This window comes from Aspergillus saccharolyticus (assembly GCF_003184585.1).
Source record: "Aspergillus saccharolyticus JOP 1030-1 unplaced genomic scaffold BP01scaffold_2, whole genome shotgun sequence".
Classification (NCBI taxonomy): Eukaryota; Fungi; Ascomycota; class Eurotiomycetes; order Eurotiales; family Aspergillaceae; genus Aspergillus; species Aspergillus saccharolyticus.
Window position 1 is genome coordinate 132,585 of NW_020290612.1, and position 19,776 is coordinate 152,360.

At 49.5% G+C, this 19,776-nt stretch overlaps 7 protein-coding genes across 7 annotated transcripts; 5 read left to right on the forward strand and 2 right to left on the reverse strand.

Annotated features, from left to right (window-relative positions):
• The first annotated feature begins 533 nt into the window (after window positions 1–533).
• BP01DRAFT_420208 (mitochondrial 54S ribosomal protein mL60) lies at window positions 534–1,643 on the forward strand. Its single transcript, XM_025579447.1, has 3 exons — window positions 534–654; window positions 820–1,049; window positions 1,177–1,643. The coding sequence occupies exons 1-3, from the start codon at window positions 611–613 to the stop codon at window positions 1,227–1,229; spliced, it is 327 nt and encodes a 108-aa protein (XP_025435148.1). The 5' UTR covers window positions 534–610; the 3' UTR covers window positions 1,230–1,643.
• A 139-nt stretch (window positions 1,644–1,782) lies between these two features.
• BP01DRAFT_388251 (uncharacterized protein) lies at window positions 1,783–3,947 on the reverse strand (the record flags this gene model as incomplete). The annotated part of the gene is made up of 2 exons (XM_025577807.1): window positions 3,303–3,947; window positions 1,783–2,396 (listed from the first exon to the last, which is right to left on the reverse strand). Exons 1-2 carry the CDS (start codon window positions 3,937–3,939, stop codon window positions 1,783–1,785), a joined length of 1,251 nt encoding a protein of 416 aa, XP_025435149.1. The 5' UTR covers window positions 3,940–3,947.
• Window positions 3,948–8,840: 4,893 nt separating this feature from the next.
• BP01DRAFT_72536 (uncharacterized protein) lies at window positions 8,841–9,757 on the forward strand. Its single transcript, XM_025580047.1, has one exon. The coding sequence runs from the start codon at window positions 9,015–9,017 to the stop codon at window positions 9,528–9,530; it is 516 nt and encodes a 171-aa protein (XP_025435150.1). The 5' UTR covers window positions 8,841–9,014; the 3' UTR covers window positions 9,531–9,757.
• A 2,025-nt stretch (window positions 9,758–11,782) lies between these two features.
• Window positions 11,783–13,928, reverse strand: BP01DRAFT_310565 (FAD-dependent oxidoreductase). Its single transcript, XM_025572422.1, has 2 exons — window positions 13,361–13,928; window positions 11,783–13,258 (listed from the first exon to the last, which is right to left on the reverse strand). The coding sequence occupies exons 1-2, from the start codon at window positions 13,630–13,632 to the stop codon at window positions 11,821–11,823; spliced, it is 1,710 nt and encodes a 569-aa protein (XP_025435151.1). The 5' UTR covers window positions 13,633–13,928; the 3' UTR covers window positions 11,783–11,820.
• A 490-nt stretch (window positions 13,929–14,418) lies between these two features.
• On the forward strand, window positions 14,419–14,779 carry BP01DRAFT_388254 (uncharacterized protein; the record flags this gene model as incomplete). Its single annotated transcript, XM_025577808.1, has 2 exons — window positions 14,419–14,602; window positions 14,691–14,779. 2 exons carry the CDS (start codon window positions 14,419–14,421, stop codon window positions 14,777–14,779), a joined length of 273 nt encoding a protein of 90 aa, XP_025435152.1.
• A 2,401-nt stretch (window positions 14,780–17,180) lies between these two features.
• On the forward strand, window positions 17,181–18,170 carry BP01DRAFT_72580 (uncharacterized protein). Its single transcript, XM_025580048.1, has one exon. The coding sequence runs from the start codon at window positions 17,329–17,331 to the stop codon at window positions 17,827–17,829; it is 501 nt and encodes a 166-aa protein (XP_025435153.1). The 5' UTR covers window positions 17,181–17,328; the 3' UTR covers window positions 17,830–18,170.
• Window positions 18,171–19,079: 909 nt separating this feature from the next.
• BP01DRAFT_72596 (uncharacterized protein) lies at window positions 19,080–19,556 on the forward strand. Its single transcript, XM_025580049.1, has 2 exons — window positions 19,080–19,191; window positions 19,285–19,556. The coding sequence occupies exon 2, from the start codon at window positions 19,290–19,292 to the stop codon at window positions 19,503–19,505; it is 216 nt and encodes a 71-aa protein (XP_025435154.1). The 5' UTR covers window positions 19,080–19,191; window positions 19,285–19,289; the 3' UTR covers window positions 19,506–19,556.
• Window positions 19,557–19,776: the final 220 nt, after the last annotated feature.

A 19,776-nucleotide genomic window follows, 5' to 3' on the forward strand; every position in this document is an offset into this window, starting at 1 on the left:
AGGAATGGAAGTACCTGTTAGCAAGCCCCTCGTCCTCTGAGCCGGATCGCGTCTCGAATCGAGGATCTCCAAGAATGAGTCCAAGCCATACACCTCAGGTTTGCTGCACACATAAAGAAACGAGCGACACAAAGATGCAACCCCCAGCATTGTCGTAGCGGACAGAGTCCTCCACGGCAATGAAGGAGCCTCCGCCGTTGCGCCAGAGTCCGTCGAGCGCGACATTCTGTAGTGGATGGTGGGTTTTTCGCCTCACGGGTTCAACTGTACTTCCATGTAAAGTGCCGACCGAATATCAGAAGAAAACCAGATTTATCAGAAATAGAGAGAATCAAAGTCTAATAATCCCGCACACACAAGGGGAAGAAACCCCAACTAGACGACGTGCGAACAAAACAGCGCGCAAGAAAACCCGGGGAAGAAGAGTCGAGGGGAAGAAAGTCCCGTCCGCCGCGGAGGTCAAGCAGGGCACGGACCACCTTATCCTAAACCTCGCAACGGGATTTTCGTCCGCTTGCCGTATTGCCCGCCATCCTACATCTCCAACCTACCTCCAACCTTCTCTTCCAATCGGTGTGTGTGTGTGTGTGTGTGTGTCACGTTCCTCAAGATGATGTTCAAGCCTTCATCACCTCTCTTCTCGGGTCTTCTCTGGTAAGTCGCGAACTGCATCCCATGTGTCCTCTGTGGTCCGAAGGAACTCCGCACTCCCCCTCGCAGTGTGTGACCCTGGCTGGCATCACCAACAAATTCCCTTCCCACCAAAGAACCCACCTCCCGGACACAACGGTGTTACTGACCATACCCCCTGAATCACAGGAAGATCCCTTGGCGCATCTCCGCCCCCCAGAAAGCCCGCCAGAGGAAGCGTCTCCGCGCCGTCGACCGAGTGGTGGACACCGTGAGCGCCGCGTTGGCCCGGAACGGCCAGATGGCCAAGCCCGTGACTCGGTGGTTCAACGAGATGCCCCGCGAGGAGGAGATGCTTCCCAAGGACAAGTACACCATCTTCGATAAGAAGGAAAAGAAATATCGGAAGGGTATTCACAGTACGTCTCTCCGTTTTGGCAAACAAAACAATGAGGAAGCGCGCAGAAGCTACGAGGCTTGCCCCTTCATTGATCGAGGAAGAAGTTGTGGAGAGAAAGCTAATATGTAATCTTTTTCAACATACAGAGTTGCCCAAGTGGACGCGAGTCAGCCAAAGAGTCAACCCCCCTGGTTTCTGAGGAATTCATCCTTTCGCGACGCAGGAAGCGTGTGAGGAGAGAGAGGACGGATTATCCACACAAGGGAGAGCCGAGAATCGAGCTCTTCTTATTCAGTCAAGCATATTCGGAATTCTATACTGTATTATACACCACCAACGTCCGTGTTGATCATCCTTTCCATACAATGCGACCATTTAGCTGTGGAAAGGGGACAAAGGGCGGGATCATCGGAGTTTTACGGGGCAATGGGAGATGACACCATAGATGCATTGGTTTTTCTTGAGAGTCAAATGTTTCATTCCACTCGCCTTACACCGTACACCATTATCTTCGCATCGAATGGTCAAGTCGCCATTGGTATCTTTGAACAGTTTAAAGATAAAAGTTCCCAGGTGGACAGATAGTCATATCAAAGAAAGACAGCTTGGAACTAAGAATATGGCAAGAAGAAGTCTCCATCACCTCCGTAAATTGTCCTTCCAATACTTGCCCCTTATTTGCGAGATTCCCCTTCCTTACTTCAAGCTCAAGCTGCTGCTGACCAGTTGACGACGTGCCCTGTCAGCAGTTGCTAGGGGAATTTAGATACGCCCATTCGATAGCATCGGGTAATTCCCAGCGCAATCTCTTTTGCTCGTTTGCGATTCACCTTTCCCTCATGGATGGCCTTCCGAATGCGATAGCCGCGGCGGACTTTTTGCCAGTCATCCAGCGTTTCTTGCCAGCCTGCTCCTCCTTCGTAAAACACAGTACCCTGGCGAGAAGACAGGCTATATCCTTGGGGCGGCTTTCGGAGAATCCAGCAAGCAGGATCGACCTTGCCATCGGATGGTGCATCGATTGAGCCCTCGAAGAGCTCGACACCCCTGATCATGTCCTCAATTCCACGCGCTCGTCTGTGTCGGTTGATAGCTACTCTCCAAGAGTTGATCTTGGGGACATCAGCACGTTTGCGTGGCTTCTGGGGATACTTCGGCTTTGGAGTACAGTCAACAGCCGGGTAAGGCTCGTTAAATCTTGGGTCTCCCAGCCGCCTTCGAGCTTCAATAGGGATCCTAGTAGGAGGGTCGATGACTATCCATGTCTCCGGATTCAGCCAGTGATTGGCAAGCAGGGCAAAATGATACGGTCTGCGTCCCGGGCTTAGCTGGTTGGAGAGCCATTCAAGCCTCCGGTTCAAGTCATCTATCAACCGTAGGTCGCAGGCAGTAAGTTCGACGTCAGCTGCTTTGGGTCTAATCGGTTGAAGACTTCCAGGGTGCGCTTCTTGACGAGAATTCAATCGTTCTTGAGCATCTGACTTGTGCCCTAAACCCTTTGGTATTGTTGACAGGCAATCACTCCGAATGTCTCGACACATTTCAGTTTCTAATTCCCGCAAAGACGGACTGCCCTTTCGGTGTTGGAATAAATGTCCAGGGTTGCTCGTCCCAGAGCATTCCCTTGCTATATCAGAACCAAGCAGTGTCTGTCGAAGGGGCGAAGCATTTGCAGCAAAGCTGCGTCTCCTGCTGTCGAGCTGTGAGCTGCTCCAGTTCGAAGATGAAACTTTGCCGCTTGATCGTCTCGTCAAACCATACATTCTAGGGAGGAGAGTAAGATCAGATAGAACCCTCGCTAAGTTGTCAGGACTTTCGACCCGCACAGGTGGAGAAAGAGAGCCGTCGAGAGTTGCATGGAGACCGAATCGGGCGAATCGCATGCGATATACGTGTGAATAGCGAGTTGTATGCCTGACTCGGAATTCATTGCTAAGGCTGAATGAATCATAACAGTTCCAGTGTGCTTTGACGTCTCCCCGTTGATTGAAGCGCTCTGTGTCAGGGCCAAGACAGGGAAGTGATCGGCATCGCGACAGTCTCGGGACGATAGCTTGGACGTTTCGCTGCGGAGAAGCGAATTGAAAAGAACAAGTTGAATGCGCTAGGACAAATTTCCTTCTAGCCTCAATCCGGGTGTAGGCTGGTCTGCGCAACTCTTCTCCTCTGCTAACGGAATCAGCCCGAGCTCGCGCAGAAGTTTCGAGCCGCGTCTTTGCTCCATAAGTCACCTCCTCTGAATAGACCTTGATCGAAACCCGTGTGCAGATACTCGTCCTGGAAACAGTATGTCGGCTGCCCACCACGCGATCCAGCGTTTGGTATGAAACAAGTGCCCCGGCCATTCTGAATGACGGCGACTGGGGACGACCAGCCGGCGCGGCGATACCACCAGTACTTTCAGCGGGCCTCGGGTTCCAAATGGTATCTGCAGTAGTGAAGCTGTAACTCCTGATCCAGCCGGGCAACCACCGCAGCGGCCTTCTCGTCTCTCGGTATCTATTCAACTCCTTCTGACCGGGGTCCCACCACACCCAGCTGTAGTCCTGGTTCGAGGATCGCCACGCCATCCACCGGCCGAGCTTGTCGAAGCAGGCCCGAAAGAACTTTTTGCACTGTGTATGTCTCTCGGCTGGCACCCAGCCGTACCAGGTTCGCGCGTAACGGGCGGTGACTGCGTTGCCACGCTTGACGACTTTGTCCTGGGTGAACCGGCGGAGAAATTTCCCAAGCTTCCAGAAGAGCACCGCAAGGACAAAGATCGCGATCGTGATTGCGAATAGTTGAATGAGCACCTTGAGACTGAAGTGCTTGGGGCTTTTCAGAGGAGCCGCGTCGGAGCTTCGTGTAGCATGGGAGAGAAAGGGACGATGATATGGGTGTAAAAGGACGGGTGCCATCGGACGCATAAAAGGAGCGTGGCAAGACAGTCATTCTGATAAGAATACTATTGCTTGCAACCGTGTGATGTGGCTTCTTATCGGCTATGTCGTGGGCGTTAGAAGTGAATGGAGTGAAGCGGTATTGTGACAGAGGAAGGAAGGCATGGCGGAAGACCTCGTCGCTCACCTTCCCTGCCTGAACTACCGGACCGTTGGCTCCATGCAATGTCGCTGGACTCCTGCTGAAGCACAGAGAAGCGAAACCATGTCATTAAGTCTGTGAGGTTCGCCTCGCACGAGCTCTTCCTGAATTAACCTCTTTCAAACTCTTCCACAACATCGATCGTCGATGATTTAGTTCGACTAAACCGAGCATGACCAACCTATACACCCCATGGCCCGGACTTCAGAGTCATGAACCTACCAAAAGTCCATACATCTGTCGAATTGACCTCGTGAGGTGTTTAAGTGATGCCAAAACACCATAAGCTATTATCAAGCGGACAGGCTGTGAGAAGTGAACCTGGTAAAATCTTCGAAACCTCGTCACTCGCTCTGCACCAGTCACACGGCGCGTCCTGGAAGACATCGCGGGAACGATTAGTGATTGAACCTACCTGGAATGCAGCTTTATGCTACAGATCCATTTTTGCAAACTCGAAAGCTCGTCGAATGCCAATGCTGACTTCCGCTCCGAAGTTCACCAAACGCTTTGTGAACGAACCGCGCTGCTTACTACTGAGGCTGAAGAGAAATCAACAAGTCGATGTCAGATGTTTATCCTGCGAGTGATGGTGCTGCAGTCCCTTGTTTTACTATGACGCCTCGTTTTGTGAGCTTCCAATTTGGCTGACAGCCACCCATGCAGTGCCTCTTCACTTCCATCTACGGAGTACTCCGTACGCAATCCTTCACCTTTGCTCGCTCATATCTTTCTACCTCTTCCCTTCTAGGCGATGTATCTCCCCCACTTTGAGATCAAAAGCTAGCGTTACGTCTGTGTCAAGCGATCATTGAACTCGGCGAATCCTTGAAGGGTGCCCCTCGTCCCAAACTAGCTTCCTTGTTTGGTATGTGGGAAAAAGCGTCCGGTACATGTGGGAAGAAGACTAGGATTGAGATGTACGGTACTTCACTTGCGTCATTTAGCACCCGGTCAAGTCTGATCCATGCGGCGACTTTTTTAGAAATTTGATCCGAGACAGCATTGTCTTGGGGTCTCCACACTTATCGAGACGCTAGTGGCTCGTATGTAATGCCTTTTGCAGTAGTGCAAATCCTTGTAAGGCGACAACAGCCGGAATGTAGAGCTCCAATTCCGCCAAGTACTTTTATCACATAGCATGCTCCTTGGTCTGAGGTGGTGTGGCAATCAGAATCAAAGCTGCTGGATTGTGCATTGGAAATGGGGCACCGTTGCTCGTATGACAATCACAACCGTGGTAGTCTGACAAATCGCATGTAGACAGTTATGTTTAGCTGAGCGCGATAAGTTCTTTGTCATTTCTGTTCCAAAGATGCAGGCGCCAAACTTGTTGCTTCAGAACACTAGTTAAATTCGTACAGTCGTATCAGAATGTGGGAAAAGATGGAGTTCTGTCAGCTCGCTGCGACTGCTGACTTGATATTAGGTCAGCCTTGCAGAAATCAGTGCACAGGAAGACACGGAAGTAATTGATCCTCGTTGAACTACTTTCAGTCTCCTCAGTGCATTCAGTGGCTCGAGAACCACACCTGGTGGGCTACGCAGGGATGGTGTTCAGAAGGTCCAAGCGGTCAATGGGAGCGTGTCTAAGATCTATACTCCACATGCGCGGCAATGGAAAACAAAGCCGACCATTTTCCTTTGTGTCCATTACACAAATCACAACACTTGGAGCGGTGTTCTCCACTTCTGCGGCCTTGTTTGCCTATTCCAGCTTGCTAAGGGGTGTACCTAAGTTGCGTCAGCCGCATCTCGAATAGATCTTCAGACCGATCCAGAGCTTGCAAGCACATTCGGTGGCGTGCGGACAATTTAGAAAGATAGCCATGCTGTGGCGATCGAGCAGATCGACGAAAGCAGAGAATACTACCAGCGTGTACTCCGTAGACCAAACAATAAGGGTGACCACTCATTCGAGTAGTCAAATCACAGCTTGTTTAAATTCAGTCCATAGGGTGAAATACTGTAATCCTGCGTTATCTGAGCCTAGATGCAGGGTACCTTTGTTGGATAAGCTCACGCTCCGCTTATGTATGTCGATACTCAGGCAACGCTCGGCCGAAGCGGACTTTGACCGACAAATATCTGCATGATCGTCTGCCATGTGCATATGGACTTAAGAATGTCAAGATTCGCTGAAACGCTTCTGAATTATCGAAGCAGGTCAGGAGGTCAGTCTCCATCACTCTCAACACTTCCTTGCGTTCAGAAGACCTAAATCCAGTGCAATGATGGTGTCCGACATTCAATAAAGAGTCATCCTTGTCCACCATAAAACTAGTAGTCCCCTGTATGTCACAGCCCTCAATTTCCACAGGGCTCTCAGCAATGCATGTGTAATAACGGAGCGATAAACACCCGGATTTATGATGCAAGGACTTCATCTGGCCCCAGCGAGTGACAACCGATTCATCGCCACACATTGAGCCGATCGTTAATCGTCGGGAGGCTATCTGTGGCTAGTGGGCCACGTTGCTCGCCCGATGAAGAAGGAGGGCATCTTGACCTCAGACGGTCAAAACCATTCGCGCATGCAACTAGAAGTCAATAGTACTAATGTAACTTATCGTCTTGCATTACCATGCGCGTTAAAGTACTTAGTCTAGTCCTGGTATGTGGGAAAAAGCAACAATTGTGGGGTCAATGACGATGGCTCAAGTGTCAAGCACGGCTCTTCGTTCGCTTTGTATGCTAGTATGCTTGTCTTACGAGACAGCAGACTTACCCGTATCTTTCATGCGATGTGTGATGGTGCAGCATCCTCTTATGATGTCGTCAGGGAGACTCAGGGTGCGGGGATTGAAATACTGCTCAATTCTATTTTAGTTTCTGCATCCACGAGCGCTGATTCCCGACCTTGCTCTGGTTCTGCACTGGGGAAATATGGTCAACCACTTGGGTCTCTAATATTTCCCCATTGCAAATCTTGAAGTCCGAAAGTACCGTACCGGTGGCAGCGCAGTACCGTGTCGATGTTCTCCGCCTGCGCGGAAGGATGTGTGATATTCCGCATCCAATGACTCTTTGACTCCACAATGTGTGTGAACGTAATTGAGCATTGTGAGTGGCTAGCACTAAATATGAGATGTAAGATTAAGATTGCTAGTCCACTTGTCATAGTGGGTTGGTTTCATGAACAGGGTTGAGCTTCTATGAAATCAGGTTTCATGCTGACTAGCCCCTCGCATGCCTCGACAAAAGCCGAAGGATGATGATCCGTTGGCCCGACCGGAGAAGTACCGGACTGAGAAAGGAGGAAGAAGGAATCCGTACGGAGTTGTCCGCCTGGGGAATTTTGAACAGGGCCAGGTCAAGCAGCGTGAGGTCAAGGAGAGTGGATCTTCTGACATTTCCTGCCAGGGCTATTGTTTTTGATCTGCACGATGCACGTATTCCAGCCATACCGAGGCTGAGGTGAGATGTGGCTGGTCGATCAGTCTTGACCCAAATAGGTATGAGTGTGGCGAAGCCTCCCCTAGATCGTCTGTGGCTTTGTCCGCCCTTTCTGCTGTTATTCGATTCCTCGTGGAGGGTCGATCATCCCTTACTAGCCTCGATTTGTGAAATGCTGCGAGGAATTTATTCAATGGTGGGATTCATTGTCTAAGCTGATCGGGATTTGAGGTCGACCACCATACTAGCTGGACAACGAAGCACGCGTAAGCTTGACAAGGAAACACTTTGCTTAGCACAAGATAGCCTCAACTTACCGGGTCAGAAGTTCTAAAAGTGTGTTGCCAGGGATGTAGAGGTAATGATAGCTTGGAAGTCACATTGGAAGCTGTCGAAACGTGGCTTCGATAAAAGTAGGTGGACGATCACGAAATCCCGGGGTCCGTCGGTAGATTTGTCGCTGGTCGTTTCCTCCAGCCGTCAATGCAAGGTGACAGAGCAAGCGTGAGCTCCCTGGGCCCTTCGGACTTTCACGGAGCATGAGGAGGTTGGATGGATGATTGGGGGTTTTGGTGGGGAGAAAGTCAAGAGCGAGAAAGACAAATCCGTAGATGGAAAGGAAGCGGAAAAAGAAATTCTGACACGAACCATAGTTCGTGACTACCTGTCGATCATCCTCAGGTACGATTTAGTTGTTCAGTCGGTTCAAGCTTCGACTTCAACTCCCCTGGCATTGCATTCACTCTGAAAGGGAGTATGCGATTCGACATCTCTTATCGCAAACGATGTGCCTTGGACCATTTCCAGGAACGCTACCGTGGCATCCTTCATCTCGACTCAGTCATATCACTAGTTGAGAGTCGGCACGCCAAGCTGGACCTCTAGGTTTGCGCTTACGGATGGGGCAACAAAAGCAACTAGACTCGATGCAGGGTCAAAAAGTAAAGTTTGGAGTCAAAGCAATGGAATCCGCAGGTGGGTAATGATGATGCAGGCTCCCTTTTCTCTGGACCGTGCCGCTTTCGCAGTGCCTAACGTCTGTTCCCCTCTCAATCTCCTGCAATACAGGGGTCGAAAGACTTCACTATGCAGATCGAGCGAACTAGAGCCATTCTTGAGAGAGACTGATTCTAAGCCAGTGGCAAAGATTCATTGACACGATGAGCATTTCCTGGCCCAGATCAAGATGGTCACCCTAGTTGCTTGATTGATAGATTCAAGGGTCGCCTATTTGAAGAGCTCGGAATGCCTTCTCATCAATGCTTTTGTTCTTCAACTACAACCTCACAATTCACAACACGGGCTAGCTGGACACAGAAATATCTCACATCATCATCCTTTCGTTTCTTACACCGGGACTTTTCGTACCATCTCATTGTGCTATCTCATTGTGCATCGACGCGAATCGCATTTCTTAAGAAATCGAGAATCACGAAAGCAGCTTATAATCGGTCTCGTTAGTCTGTCTTCAACTACTCGCTCGCTCACTGGCCCAGAAATCATCATGGTTCAAAGCAACACAGCAGACGCTGGAGGCTCCAGTCGCGAGTATGGGATAAATTTTGAGATCACGCCCCCAACTACTGTCTCACCTGAAATTTTCATATCATTACCAGTGGTCGTTGCTGTGAGACCTGTAGGGGCCCCAAGAGTTCCTACACAGCAGCTAGTTGCACACATATCTCTCAGGAACGAAGCCGGAACCGCCCCTTCTCCAGGGCTCACGGGCGTTGTCACGTCTAGTGTGCGCAGCAGTAGTGGGAATACGACAAGCGGTTATGCGCGGTTCGGACCTCTCAAGTTCACCCAAGCTGGGAGATATAGGCTACGAGTCATGCTCGGGGCTGCATCGTCCGATGGTGTGTCTACAAGGGAGTATGTTGATTCTGGGATCATCACGGTTCAAGCGGGTGCTGCACCTCCGCGACCAACACCTGCGCAAATTGCCAAACTGCAAACTCTGATACCAGAGAACATCGACATTACGGTTGCGGACATAGCGGCATGGCAGGCCGCATGACATATTGCGCTTCCGAAAGGCTTTTTATCTCAAGGCATACTTTCCGCGTTGATCGCGAGGGTTCGAGCGTCTTTTAATTATTTCTGGCTGGTGGTACTTTGTTCAGATCGAAATGCCTTGGGAGCAGCCACGGGTAGTGGCTAGCAGGGGGTGAGGAGTTCACAGTACAACATCGACGAGAGGATAGATACCAATTCCATCTCTAGCAAATATGTCTATCACTTAGCCAGGCAGTCTTAAATTTTATTTACAATTAATTTTCACTAATCAATTGAAACTATTTCAATTCAAGTTGACCGCACCTCCAGATAATTATATGATCCCGACAGCGACTATGCCTTCGTAATGACCATGCTTCAACATCGACCAGGCCTTCAAATCGGCTGTTCTTTCAAATTGAACCTCTAGGTACCTATATAGCTCCACCTGGGAAGCAGCCAACCATTATCCTTGATTAACTAGCCAAGAATTGAAGGATGAACAACCTTACAAATTCACATGAGCATGCTAGTAGTTAGTGATCACCTCGCTGCACAGGCAAACTACCCCCCCATCCTCATCCATCCCCCACCTCTATTAATCCTTGCAATTTGCACAGATCGACAATACCCCGACAATAGACCTCCAAGTTCAAGTGTCGTGACCCTCTCTCCTTTTCCCAGTATTTGTCCTGCCGGACCCCCTTTTCCATCGCCAGCCCAGAGGGAAACTCAAATCCGATTCCACCTTCATGAACCAAGATCGCGATACAATCTATTACAACGCAGCGATGACACGCCATGTTGAGTTAGAATTTTTCCTATCTTCTATTCTAGAAGATTCTTTCACAGAAAACTAGCATGTACTCGCCAAGGACTTATGTACACGATTACGCCCCTCTTTGTTAACCAAAACCTCGCGTACTGCTTCTTTTCCCTCCGGCCCTTCAATTCACAAAGTATGACAAAGAGCTATTCATTCTCGCCAGATTCTCTTCGCAACTTGAATTTTGACGAATTGCAGAGCAATAGTAAGAGGAGACTATAGAAAAGAGAGAGACAGAGAGAGAGATCGTCATGGGAAGGTGAAAGGGTGATCAAGAACGGATGGAGAAAGGAAAAGCAAAGTACATCACAGCAAAGGTAAATAAGGCTTGAGAGGCTCGTTCGCAAACTTATAAGCTCATCTGAAGACTCAGAGACTTATTCGCCGACTATCTATAGGGTCATAACCCAAGTAGATGAACTTTCTCAAGCTAATAAGGGATGCCTAAATAGAGACCTTGAAGAAAGTCAACGATATCATATATGATTATCAAAGACTGGAACAAAGTGGTTTGGTTCTAATGAGCAAGTAGAAAGGCCTTTTTTGAATAACTTCTAGTTTATTGCCTTCATTTTTAACGCCTCAAGAAAATCCCTACATGCTATTCCCGAGCACATACTATACAATAGCACCGGCCACAACCGAGCATCGGGACGTGATGGAGACTAGAAAGCCATCACGGGCTCGAAACGTGCATGCTTTGTGAACAATGGACTAAGCTTCTTAAGGCTAGCTAGGTGACTAGGTATTTCTTTCGTTCCATCCGCCGAGCGCTTGTTATCTCGCGGCGTGGTTCCATCCTACTACCAAAGCTGAAAATCGCTGCCATGAAAGAATTAAGCTGCTTACCATGAGGTAGATCATGCATAGGATAGCTCCTCGGAGATTAAAAAACTGAAAAAGCCAATAGTACCTGATTATATGTACTTGCCATTAGCGCTTACCTGGTTCCACAGGATCCTCCGCTCTGGCGCCGATCGCCATCTCTCCGATCGCCCCACGCTCACTCGCGAACCCGGAGATACAGTATGCGGACGGAGGGAGTAGTACTATCAACTATCAAGTGCCTTATGCAGCATCTTCTCGCTGTTGCCGCTCGCATTGAGAAATCCAATCAATACCTGAAAGTTTAAAAAATCCGTAGATGAACAACGATGTCTTCAGAAATAGCAGCCTCTCTGAAAAAGTCCATCGAAAACTCCAGGTGTGATTAGCAACGACTTGGAAACGATGGCCTGAGGGTCTCCTTTTGCTTTCCCATGTAGTAGATAAATTAGTACGTTGTACGTCCTTTGAAAACTTAGGAAACCTAGCGTTTACGTTAAACCCTCCATGGACTACTATCCTCCTGGCGTATGGCTTGAACTTCAACGCTGTAAGGAGATTTGATTGTTGAATCTACGTGTTTTACCATGAGAGCCTCAGTGTTCTATGACAAAATACATTGTCTCTAGGATTATATATATCAATCTCTGTCTACAACCCACTAAGCACGGCACAAGCGACCATCGGCCAACTCGGTCCACGCATCGGCGCCAACGGCGGTGCGCGCATAGAACAATCCATAGGGATCGTACTTGTTCTTGATCTGCAGCAGACGGTCGTAGTTGACGCCGTAGAAGGCCTTCTGCCAGTCAGGCTGTTGGAAGTTGCCCTCGTTCATGTAGGCGCCAGAGTTAGGCGCCAGGGCTTGCAGCCGGGGGATGTAGTCCTTGGTCATCTTGTCCTGCTCCTCCATCATGGCGGCGCGGGCGTCCCACTCCCAGGGGGTGGTCAGGGTGGTGTCGATCAGGGCCTCGCGCCAGGCAGGGAGAACGGCGTTGTCGACGTCGCCGGCAACGGAGCGGTTGACGTTTAATCCAACACCGATGAAGGTCGCGCCGTCCTCGACGATGGCGCGGTAGGCCGCCGTCAGTGCGGTCGTGTTCTGGACGACGACGTCGCGCGGGATCAGCCATCCGCCGTACTGGGCCTTGCCCACGGCGATCTCGGCCTCCATCGTGTTGAATTGTTCCATGTAGGTGTCGAACTCCTTAGCAGTGAGAGTGTACTGAATGCCCAGCTTGGTCAGACCGGCCTCGAAGGGCTGGACCAGGGAGCGCAGGGTATCAACAGGGACACCTGGCCCGGTCAGGGGGGAGATGTAGAAGGTTGTGTTGGTGAAGTACCAGATGCTCATCACGCCGGCGTCGACGATGCTGGGCAGGAGGGTGTGGTAGAGGGTCACAGCCTCGAAGAAAGTGTCCTGGGAGATTCCGTTGTTGGTAAAGGTCAGGTTGAGGCCCGAGGTCGGGGTGTCGGCGTGCAGCTTGGAAGTCATGGCCACTACAACGCCGTACGTGCCACCACCGCCGCCGCTCAGGGCCCAGTACAGGTCCTTGTACTCGTTGTCGCGAGTGGCAGTCACCAGCTCGCCGGCGCCCGTGACAACCTCCCAGGCCAGCACCTGGTCAGCCGCCATGCCATACTTCGATGACAGCGCGGAGTGGCCGCCACCCTGCGAATAGCCGCCCGTGATGCCTACAGACGAACACTCGCCACCCACTACCCGGTAACCGTTATTATCCGCGAATTCGTAGGCCTCGAAGCCCTGGACACCAGCGGCCAGCCGCACCGCTGGTCCGGTGTAGTGAGTTGAAGTGTAGTTGTCCACCAGCGTCCGCGACTTAAGGTTGTGCATCCACACCCCCAGACCACCGGCACCCGTGGACTTGCCATTGTAGTCGTGGCCGGTGTTGCGGATCACCAGACGGATGCTGTGCTCGTGGGCGAACTTCAACGTGGCCGAGATATGGGCCGGGGTGGAAACGTTCACGGCGTAATTGATGTAGTTACCCATTGTGCAGGGCTTGGCGACCGGATGGAAGGGGTCGCAGGTGCCGTTGGTGTACCATGGGGCCATGATAGAGCTGCTGGATTTGTAACTGAGGGTCGAAGCACATTGGTCAGTATGTCAGTAAGGAAAAGTTGATAAGAGACGCAAGGGGAATGAAGCGGAAGGGTTAGTAACTAGGTAGCTGGCTTACTGAAGCTCCGGCTCTGTCCATCCCTCCTTGAGGACGTCACAGACTGCGGCATCATAATATGGCGCATGGCAGGGCTTGCCGAGGGGGATTGTCTTGATAAGACGGCCGTCCACCGTCTGGTTCAACTTGGCCCATTCACTGGCGGAGGGCCAGCAAGTATCTCCAGGGAAACAGCGGCAGCTGGTGGAGTTGCTGGAGTTAAGGCTGTTCGGGCTCGCCGTGGCAGCGGCCGTGAGGGCCAACAGACTGGTCCAGAAGGGGGCTGATGGCATGACGACCGCTGGATGGTTGTCTTTTTCTGCTTGGAGACAATCTTCTTCAAGCAAACGACAGGGGGGTTATACAGACCAATTTATAGTATGCTCAAGACAGGCTGCAGTGTGGTCCAACCGTCGAATGCACCTCCGACACTCCCAAGGCTTAGCTGTCGACTATGACACCAAGTGGGACACTCTCTACCTGTTCCTGCTTCTGTTCCGGAGTAGTGACTATCAGACCATGTGATTGAGATGGATCTGGCATTCTGACCTGTTCCAAAGGCGGACCCAACCCAGAAAACTCAGTCGGGTGGCTATCCTGTTATGTATTAATGCGAGAGAGGAAGAGTATAGTGTTTTAGACAAATAGTTAATCTGAAGCCACCTCGCTAAAGTTTGTTAGTCTCCCCGTTGATTGATGGAGCCAAGCGCGGTCCGGTTCCCCCGTGCTGGTGAGGACCAACAAATTTAACCTAAACTATACCAAGCCCCACTTCTGTAAACGAGTTACTGTTGCCAATGCAGCCCATGTCTTGGATTTGACTTCGCGTAGATTAATCTGCTTCCGACTATTTCCTACCGGACAGAGAGCGTCTGAGGAGCTAAGAAATTGCCCAGAAAGGTGAAGAGTGTGGGAAATTGGGCAGAAAAAAAAATAAAAGAAAGAAAGAAAGAGGGATAAAAGAGAGATTGAAGCGAAGAAAGAAAAAGTTCGTATCTTCCACCTTACATCGTGCATCTAGTTTGTTATGATGTGCATTGCACTGTCTACATGATCCTGGTTCTTGATATTTGCATGCCATGAGCTGGGTCCATAATCTCACCCACCCGGATCCCCACAGCCATGTTGCGCGGGTCATCGCTATCTGCTTGACCTTCAGCATCAGCGCTGTACTGGCCGTGCTGCTACGGCTTCACGTCCGGTTGCACACCAAGCGCGACCTCTGGCTCGACGACTATGCGGCGATTGCAGTGCAGTGCTGGGGTTAGCCTATGCCGGGGTTCCGGTGGCCCGTACGCTGTTCCTTTCTTTGACTACCACCACCACAGCTGACAGGTTATCGATTGATTAGAGACACGGTATGGTCTTGGACTGGATGTAGCGTCTTTTCCTGATGTCAAAGTGGTGATGTTCAGTAAGGTTTGTATTCTTCACCTTTAGTCTTTATGCTCCGTGGTCATGCATTGTATCGAATCGAATTATCTACGTGCAGCATTTCTGCAGAGTAGCATATCACCGCTGTAGCAAACATCACTCCCTGGCTACTCATCTAAAGGCACAGCAAGCCTGGAATACAGCCACCACTACTGATTCCACTAATAATTACCTATAACAGTCTATATGGACTCTATATTATGACGACTCATATAATGAGTATGATTTCCATATTTTTCCCTTCCTCAAGGATCTTTGTACTAGAGAAGCTTGACTATAGAATACAGCAGCATCCCTTCCCTCAATGCGAAACCTATAATAGTCGCCTGTTTGTCGAGATTCTTATGATAAGACGTTTGTAGTAGGCTTGAGAGGCGATTAGACATAGCAAACAGCGAAAACTGATAAATGGTCAACCATAACGGTTATCTTTGCCCCTCTGTTGTTTCTACCTGTTAGTGATTGGCACAGTTTCAGAGTCTTTTTTGAGCGCGTAGATCAGTGTGGTCCGCTACCGACTCGGCGTGGTCTTTAACTTGTTCTGAGAGCAGTAAGTAGTCTTAGATTATTATACGAAGCTTTTATTTAGGATAATCTCGATATATTAGCCTACATAAATCATTAGCTTATCCAAGCAACCTTTCACGCTTACTCAAAGATATTGTACTATCTTGCATTTGAGCTTAAGGCTATAGTCCGACTAAAGATGCCTTCAAACAGATTACTGAAGATTTCCAGACAATACCGTATGTACTTAGCCAAAAACCCCCAGGATAATAGCCAATCAAAGATCTTCGGTGCATAGCTACCTAAGTACCTAAAGCTTGTCCAGAAAAATAGTCGCTAATCAAAGATTTGCCGAAGAACGTAGTCAGCTAGTCAAAGACATGCAAGAATACTAGATAACTTTACAAGGTCAAGATAATTGATATTAGGGCTCCTTTGGCAAGAACTCTTATGGTTCAAAGAGTAATAAGTCATAAACTGGACATAACTTAAGTAGCAGGAATAGTGGCAGATTCATGGACTCCGATAAACTTTCAGTGGACCGCTGGGCTCGCACCCGTCCTAAGACTTAGTACTAATCTAACTACGAGAACGGCAAGCTGAGGTGTTTTTAGCTGCTTCCACCAGTGGAATCTCAGAGTGTTATAACTCGCGTGGTGAGGGAGGATTGTACATGGAATATTATCAACAAGGTCAGGTTTGCTAGTTCTCTTCCCCATCCCCGCCTACCTCCCTCCTGGCCCTCCCAGGTGTCACACCTGAAACGTCAAATAACTCAACAAAACGAGAGAACTGATGTGGCAAAAGCCATCGAACATCTGTCCTGCCTCGGGCTCAACATTTTGATATAATTATACATGATGTTTTCTTGAAAGGTCTATGATCTCCGTTCGTAAGACCACATATCCGGTCTTATCAGTGCTTACCTACTAAGGACGGAGTACCTTCCGCTCGAATGAATGCCCTAGTCTGGAAGATGTCAACATAACGCGCCGTGAGGAAGACTACCAGGTAGTTGGGCACAGTCCTCCACTCTCAAATTTCTCATTTGTGAGATTCCACTCTAATTGACAGGTTGATGTGTTCTGAAAAGACCATATGAAGAGTCACAAAATCAAGCATGTTTGCGCGACCTGCGGATCACGAACTCTCGTGATGATGAGACACGTATCGAGAGTCTTAATGGAGGACTGCTTAATGATTCATACTGCTGAGCTTTGGATCATACCGACTTCATAAAAGTGGAGGTACAATTCAGAAGGTGATGCTAGCGGTCGATCGATGTGGATTCGGGTTGACTCGGGAAAAGGCAAGACGGCGCTGCTCTGCGGGAGCACTTGACGACTGCCAATCTGGACATGGGGAGAGTTATCAGGCGAGGTGGCAATCATGCACAAGAGTTTGAACACATCCAGCAAATTATCTATCAGGGTGTCCAAGGACTTCACAGCCAGCACTATTAGAAGTATTTACTGCATCTTGCCAGTGCATCCTATCAAACCTCGATCCCTCCGTCCCCACTTCACAAACACACCCATACAATTCCCCTTATCCCACATGATGTTAACGCACGCCTAAGCATTGCGACTTTCAGGACTCAAGATCGTTGCTGTGTTGAGTGCCCCAGAGAATTTGCCCATATCCCAGATTTTACACTCTGGTCTCTGTCGCGCATGAGTCAAGACCACGAATCTGGTCTTCTACATCTTGTAATATTATCTTTGTCCGCAGCCGAAGTTCTACTTTCATAGCTAAGAGACTAGCTAGACTCTATACATGCGATTACTGGTTCGAGAGGAATAGAAAACGAAGGACGTGAAAAAATACGATTCAATTGACAGTACTCTATTGAAACACCCATCCCTTTACCCGGCTGGACAATCTGACATTAGAAATATAATATCAGGCACCGCATGAGCGCGATATCCACAGGCATGTACTGATTTTAAAGCTCAACTAGAGTAGGCATACTGCACCAAGTCACCGAGATTCTCTGATATGGCTCGACCAACGTCAACATGCACGAATGAGTCACGTAGACCGTGAGCATGGAAAGACCTTCCCTGATGCTCATCTCCTTCAAAGGAGACAATGACAAGTATCCACCCATAGGCAGAACCACAGCCCGTTCAGTCGCATCCATTTCACTTTCCTTGGAAGCAGAGGTGAGATCGAAGAGAAGGAGATCACAACTCAAAGCACGACGACAGGAAGTGCACTCGATCAATCCGAATCATCAGAAGACGAAGATCTTGCGGCAGATATCCTTAGATAATCCCCTCGTTCGCGGGACGATATCCTCCCCTCCCTTAGACTGCACTTGCATTTGCTTACACGAGCCGTTCAGTTGTGAAGGGGTAGTGATGATGGTGGTGGTGGTAGTCGGTCGAAAGACAGTTCGAAATGAGAGACCCTTCGTAGAAGGGCCGCCATGTTGTGGCTCATGGATTCAATCCTTAGCATGGTTGTGGTTGTGCAGCAGGCGATCAACACCGCCGCGGACGGTGTCGCGCAGGCTGAAGCCGCCAAAGAGCCAGTCGTTGGAGTGACGGCCGTAGTGGTTGACGGTGTTGTTGTAACGGCGGTAGTCTTCGGTGCTTTTGCGAGAGGAGGAGGAGGAGCAGCGTTTGTGGTCGGAGTGGTCGGAGTGGATGCTGGTGGTTCTTGAGGGGGTCATTTTGGTAGTTCGAATGGTTGTTGATCTTATTGTGGAAGCAGCAGCAGTGGTAGTAGGAGTTGTTATTTATTATTAAAGTGGACAGTAGAGGTCTTGTTCTTATCACCGAACACTGCTTTCAGCTCAAAATCGAGAATCACTTGAAATAGAATGATCGTACACACAACCACCAAGCCCAAGGGAGATAAAAGTATTTAAAGACTCAATCCTCGCAACAAAACCCCTCAATTCCACCACGATTGGGGGCATAGCGTGGACTCGGACTCGGACATAAGCGGGTCGGCGAATCGGGAGCAGCCAGCGAAGTGGTTGACTCCATCGATAGGGCTCTGGTTGACTCACGCGTGTGCACCAAGTGGAGCGGTGAGAATCCAGTTCTTGTCCCCACTCCTCTGCCCTACGAGACTATCTTCTCCAATCAGAGTGTGTTTTTAACGACTACTCCCCTCACGAGGCTGCGATTCACCGCTGCCTACCGCGTCTGCGACCGGCTTCGTATTCCACATATTCCACCCCATCAACTGGACATGTATACTACTAACATTCCATTACTCCCGATCCTGTTGCTATGCTCGATAACATGGACATACTATACACATACATACATACCCTCTGTTATCTCTCATAACTGACCACTCACTACGGAGGACTCCGTAGAAGAGTAGAAAAACCACAAAAAGTCGAGTGAGATTGAAATAATTCCCTCGGCCAGTCATGCGGCCAAATCCGCCCCCACACGGTCGAACATGCTACGAAGCACCCCCTATCATCCACTCAAATCCACATGATAGGGCTTACTAGGGCTGATTCCTTTTGGGGGGGATCTTCGTTGTCTATTCCGTGTCTTCCGTGAAACATTTCCCCCTCCCTCCCCCTTCTCTTCCCTTTTCTTCCTTCGTACCGGTAAATGCAGTACTACTAATAGATTGAGGTTCATGTTTCACCACATCACATCCCAGTCCGCAGACCGTAATCGTATAGACTTTAAAGATGTGTGTTTGCATGTGTTCGAGCTTTAAAATAGTGATCAATACTAGTTATTTCCTTTCATTTGCTTGTGGGTAGTCCCAATCTTAATGGTATACCTAGTATGCACTATCGATCAATTATTGATTCTGATTTCATCCCCTGACCCAGACAGACAGACACCTTTCTATTCTTACCACCTGTCAAAACAGTGCATATTGTATCCGCGGAAATGCCGTACACAGTAAACGAATCAACCACTACTAATGTAAGAAACCCCCAAGCAAACCTCCCTTTCCACCCCTTCCCCACCGCTTTATGATTCTCCACTTAATTAGACCATAACTACTCTCGGCCTTAGGAAGGATGAGGCTCTTTTCCACACTAGTGACATCATGTTCAGCTGGAGTCCAATCCTCGAAGCTGGAAACGGAGAGGAATCGGCACGGCCGTTCCGAGGCTGGGATTTGGACTCGACCCGTCGGGGCTGCTGTCGTGTCGGTTCCCGCCTTGACGTTCAAGCACGGTCTTGAGCACATACCTACTAACTGGGTAGTGTGTGTATTCCGGGGTAAAGTATGAGGGATTAGATGCGAAGGTTGCCCTGTGACAATTTTCCTGCAAGAATGTGGGTGTGTGAGGGAATAAACGCTAGGGTTGAGTGATGAGGTATTTTAGTGTTCTTATTCTCTCATTCTATATGCTCCGTAGACAAAACCCGCACTGCACGAAGATGACGCCCGTTGAGTTGCAAATGCGCAAAGCGCAAATGACCAGAGCAGATTATATGTAACAGCCGACCGACCGATTGCCGATGTCCGCAACAAACCACGAATCCATGCAGATATGCAAG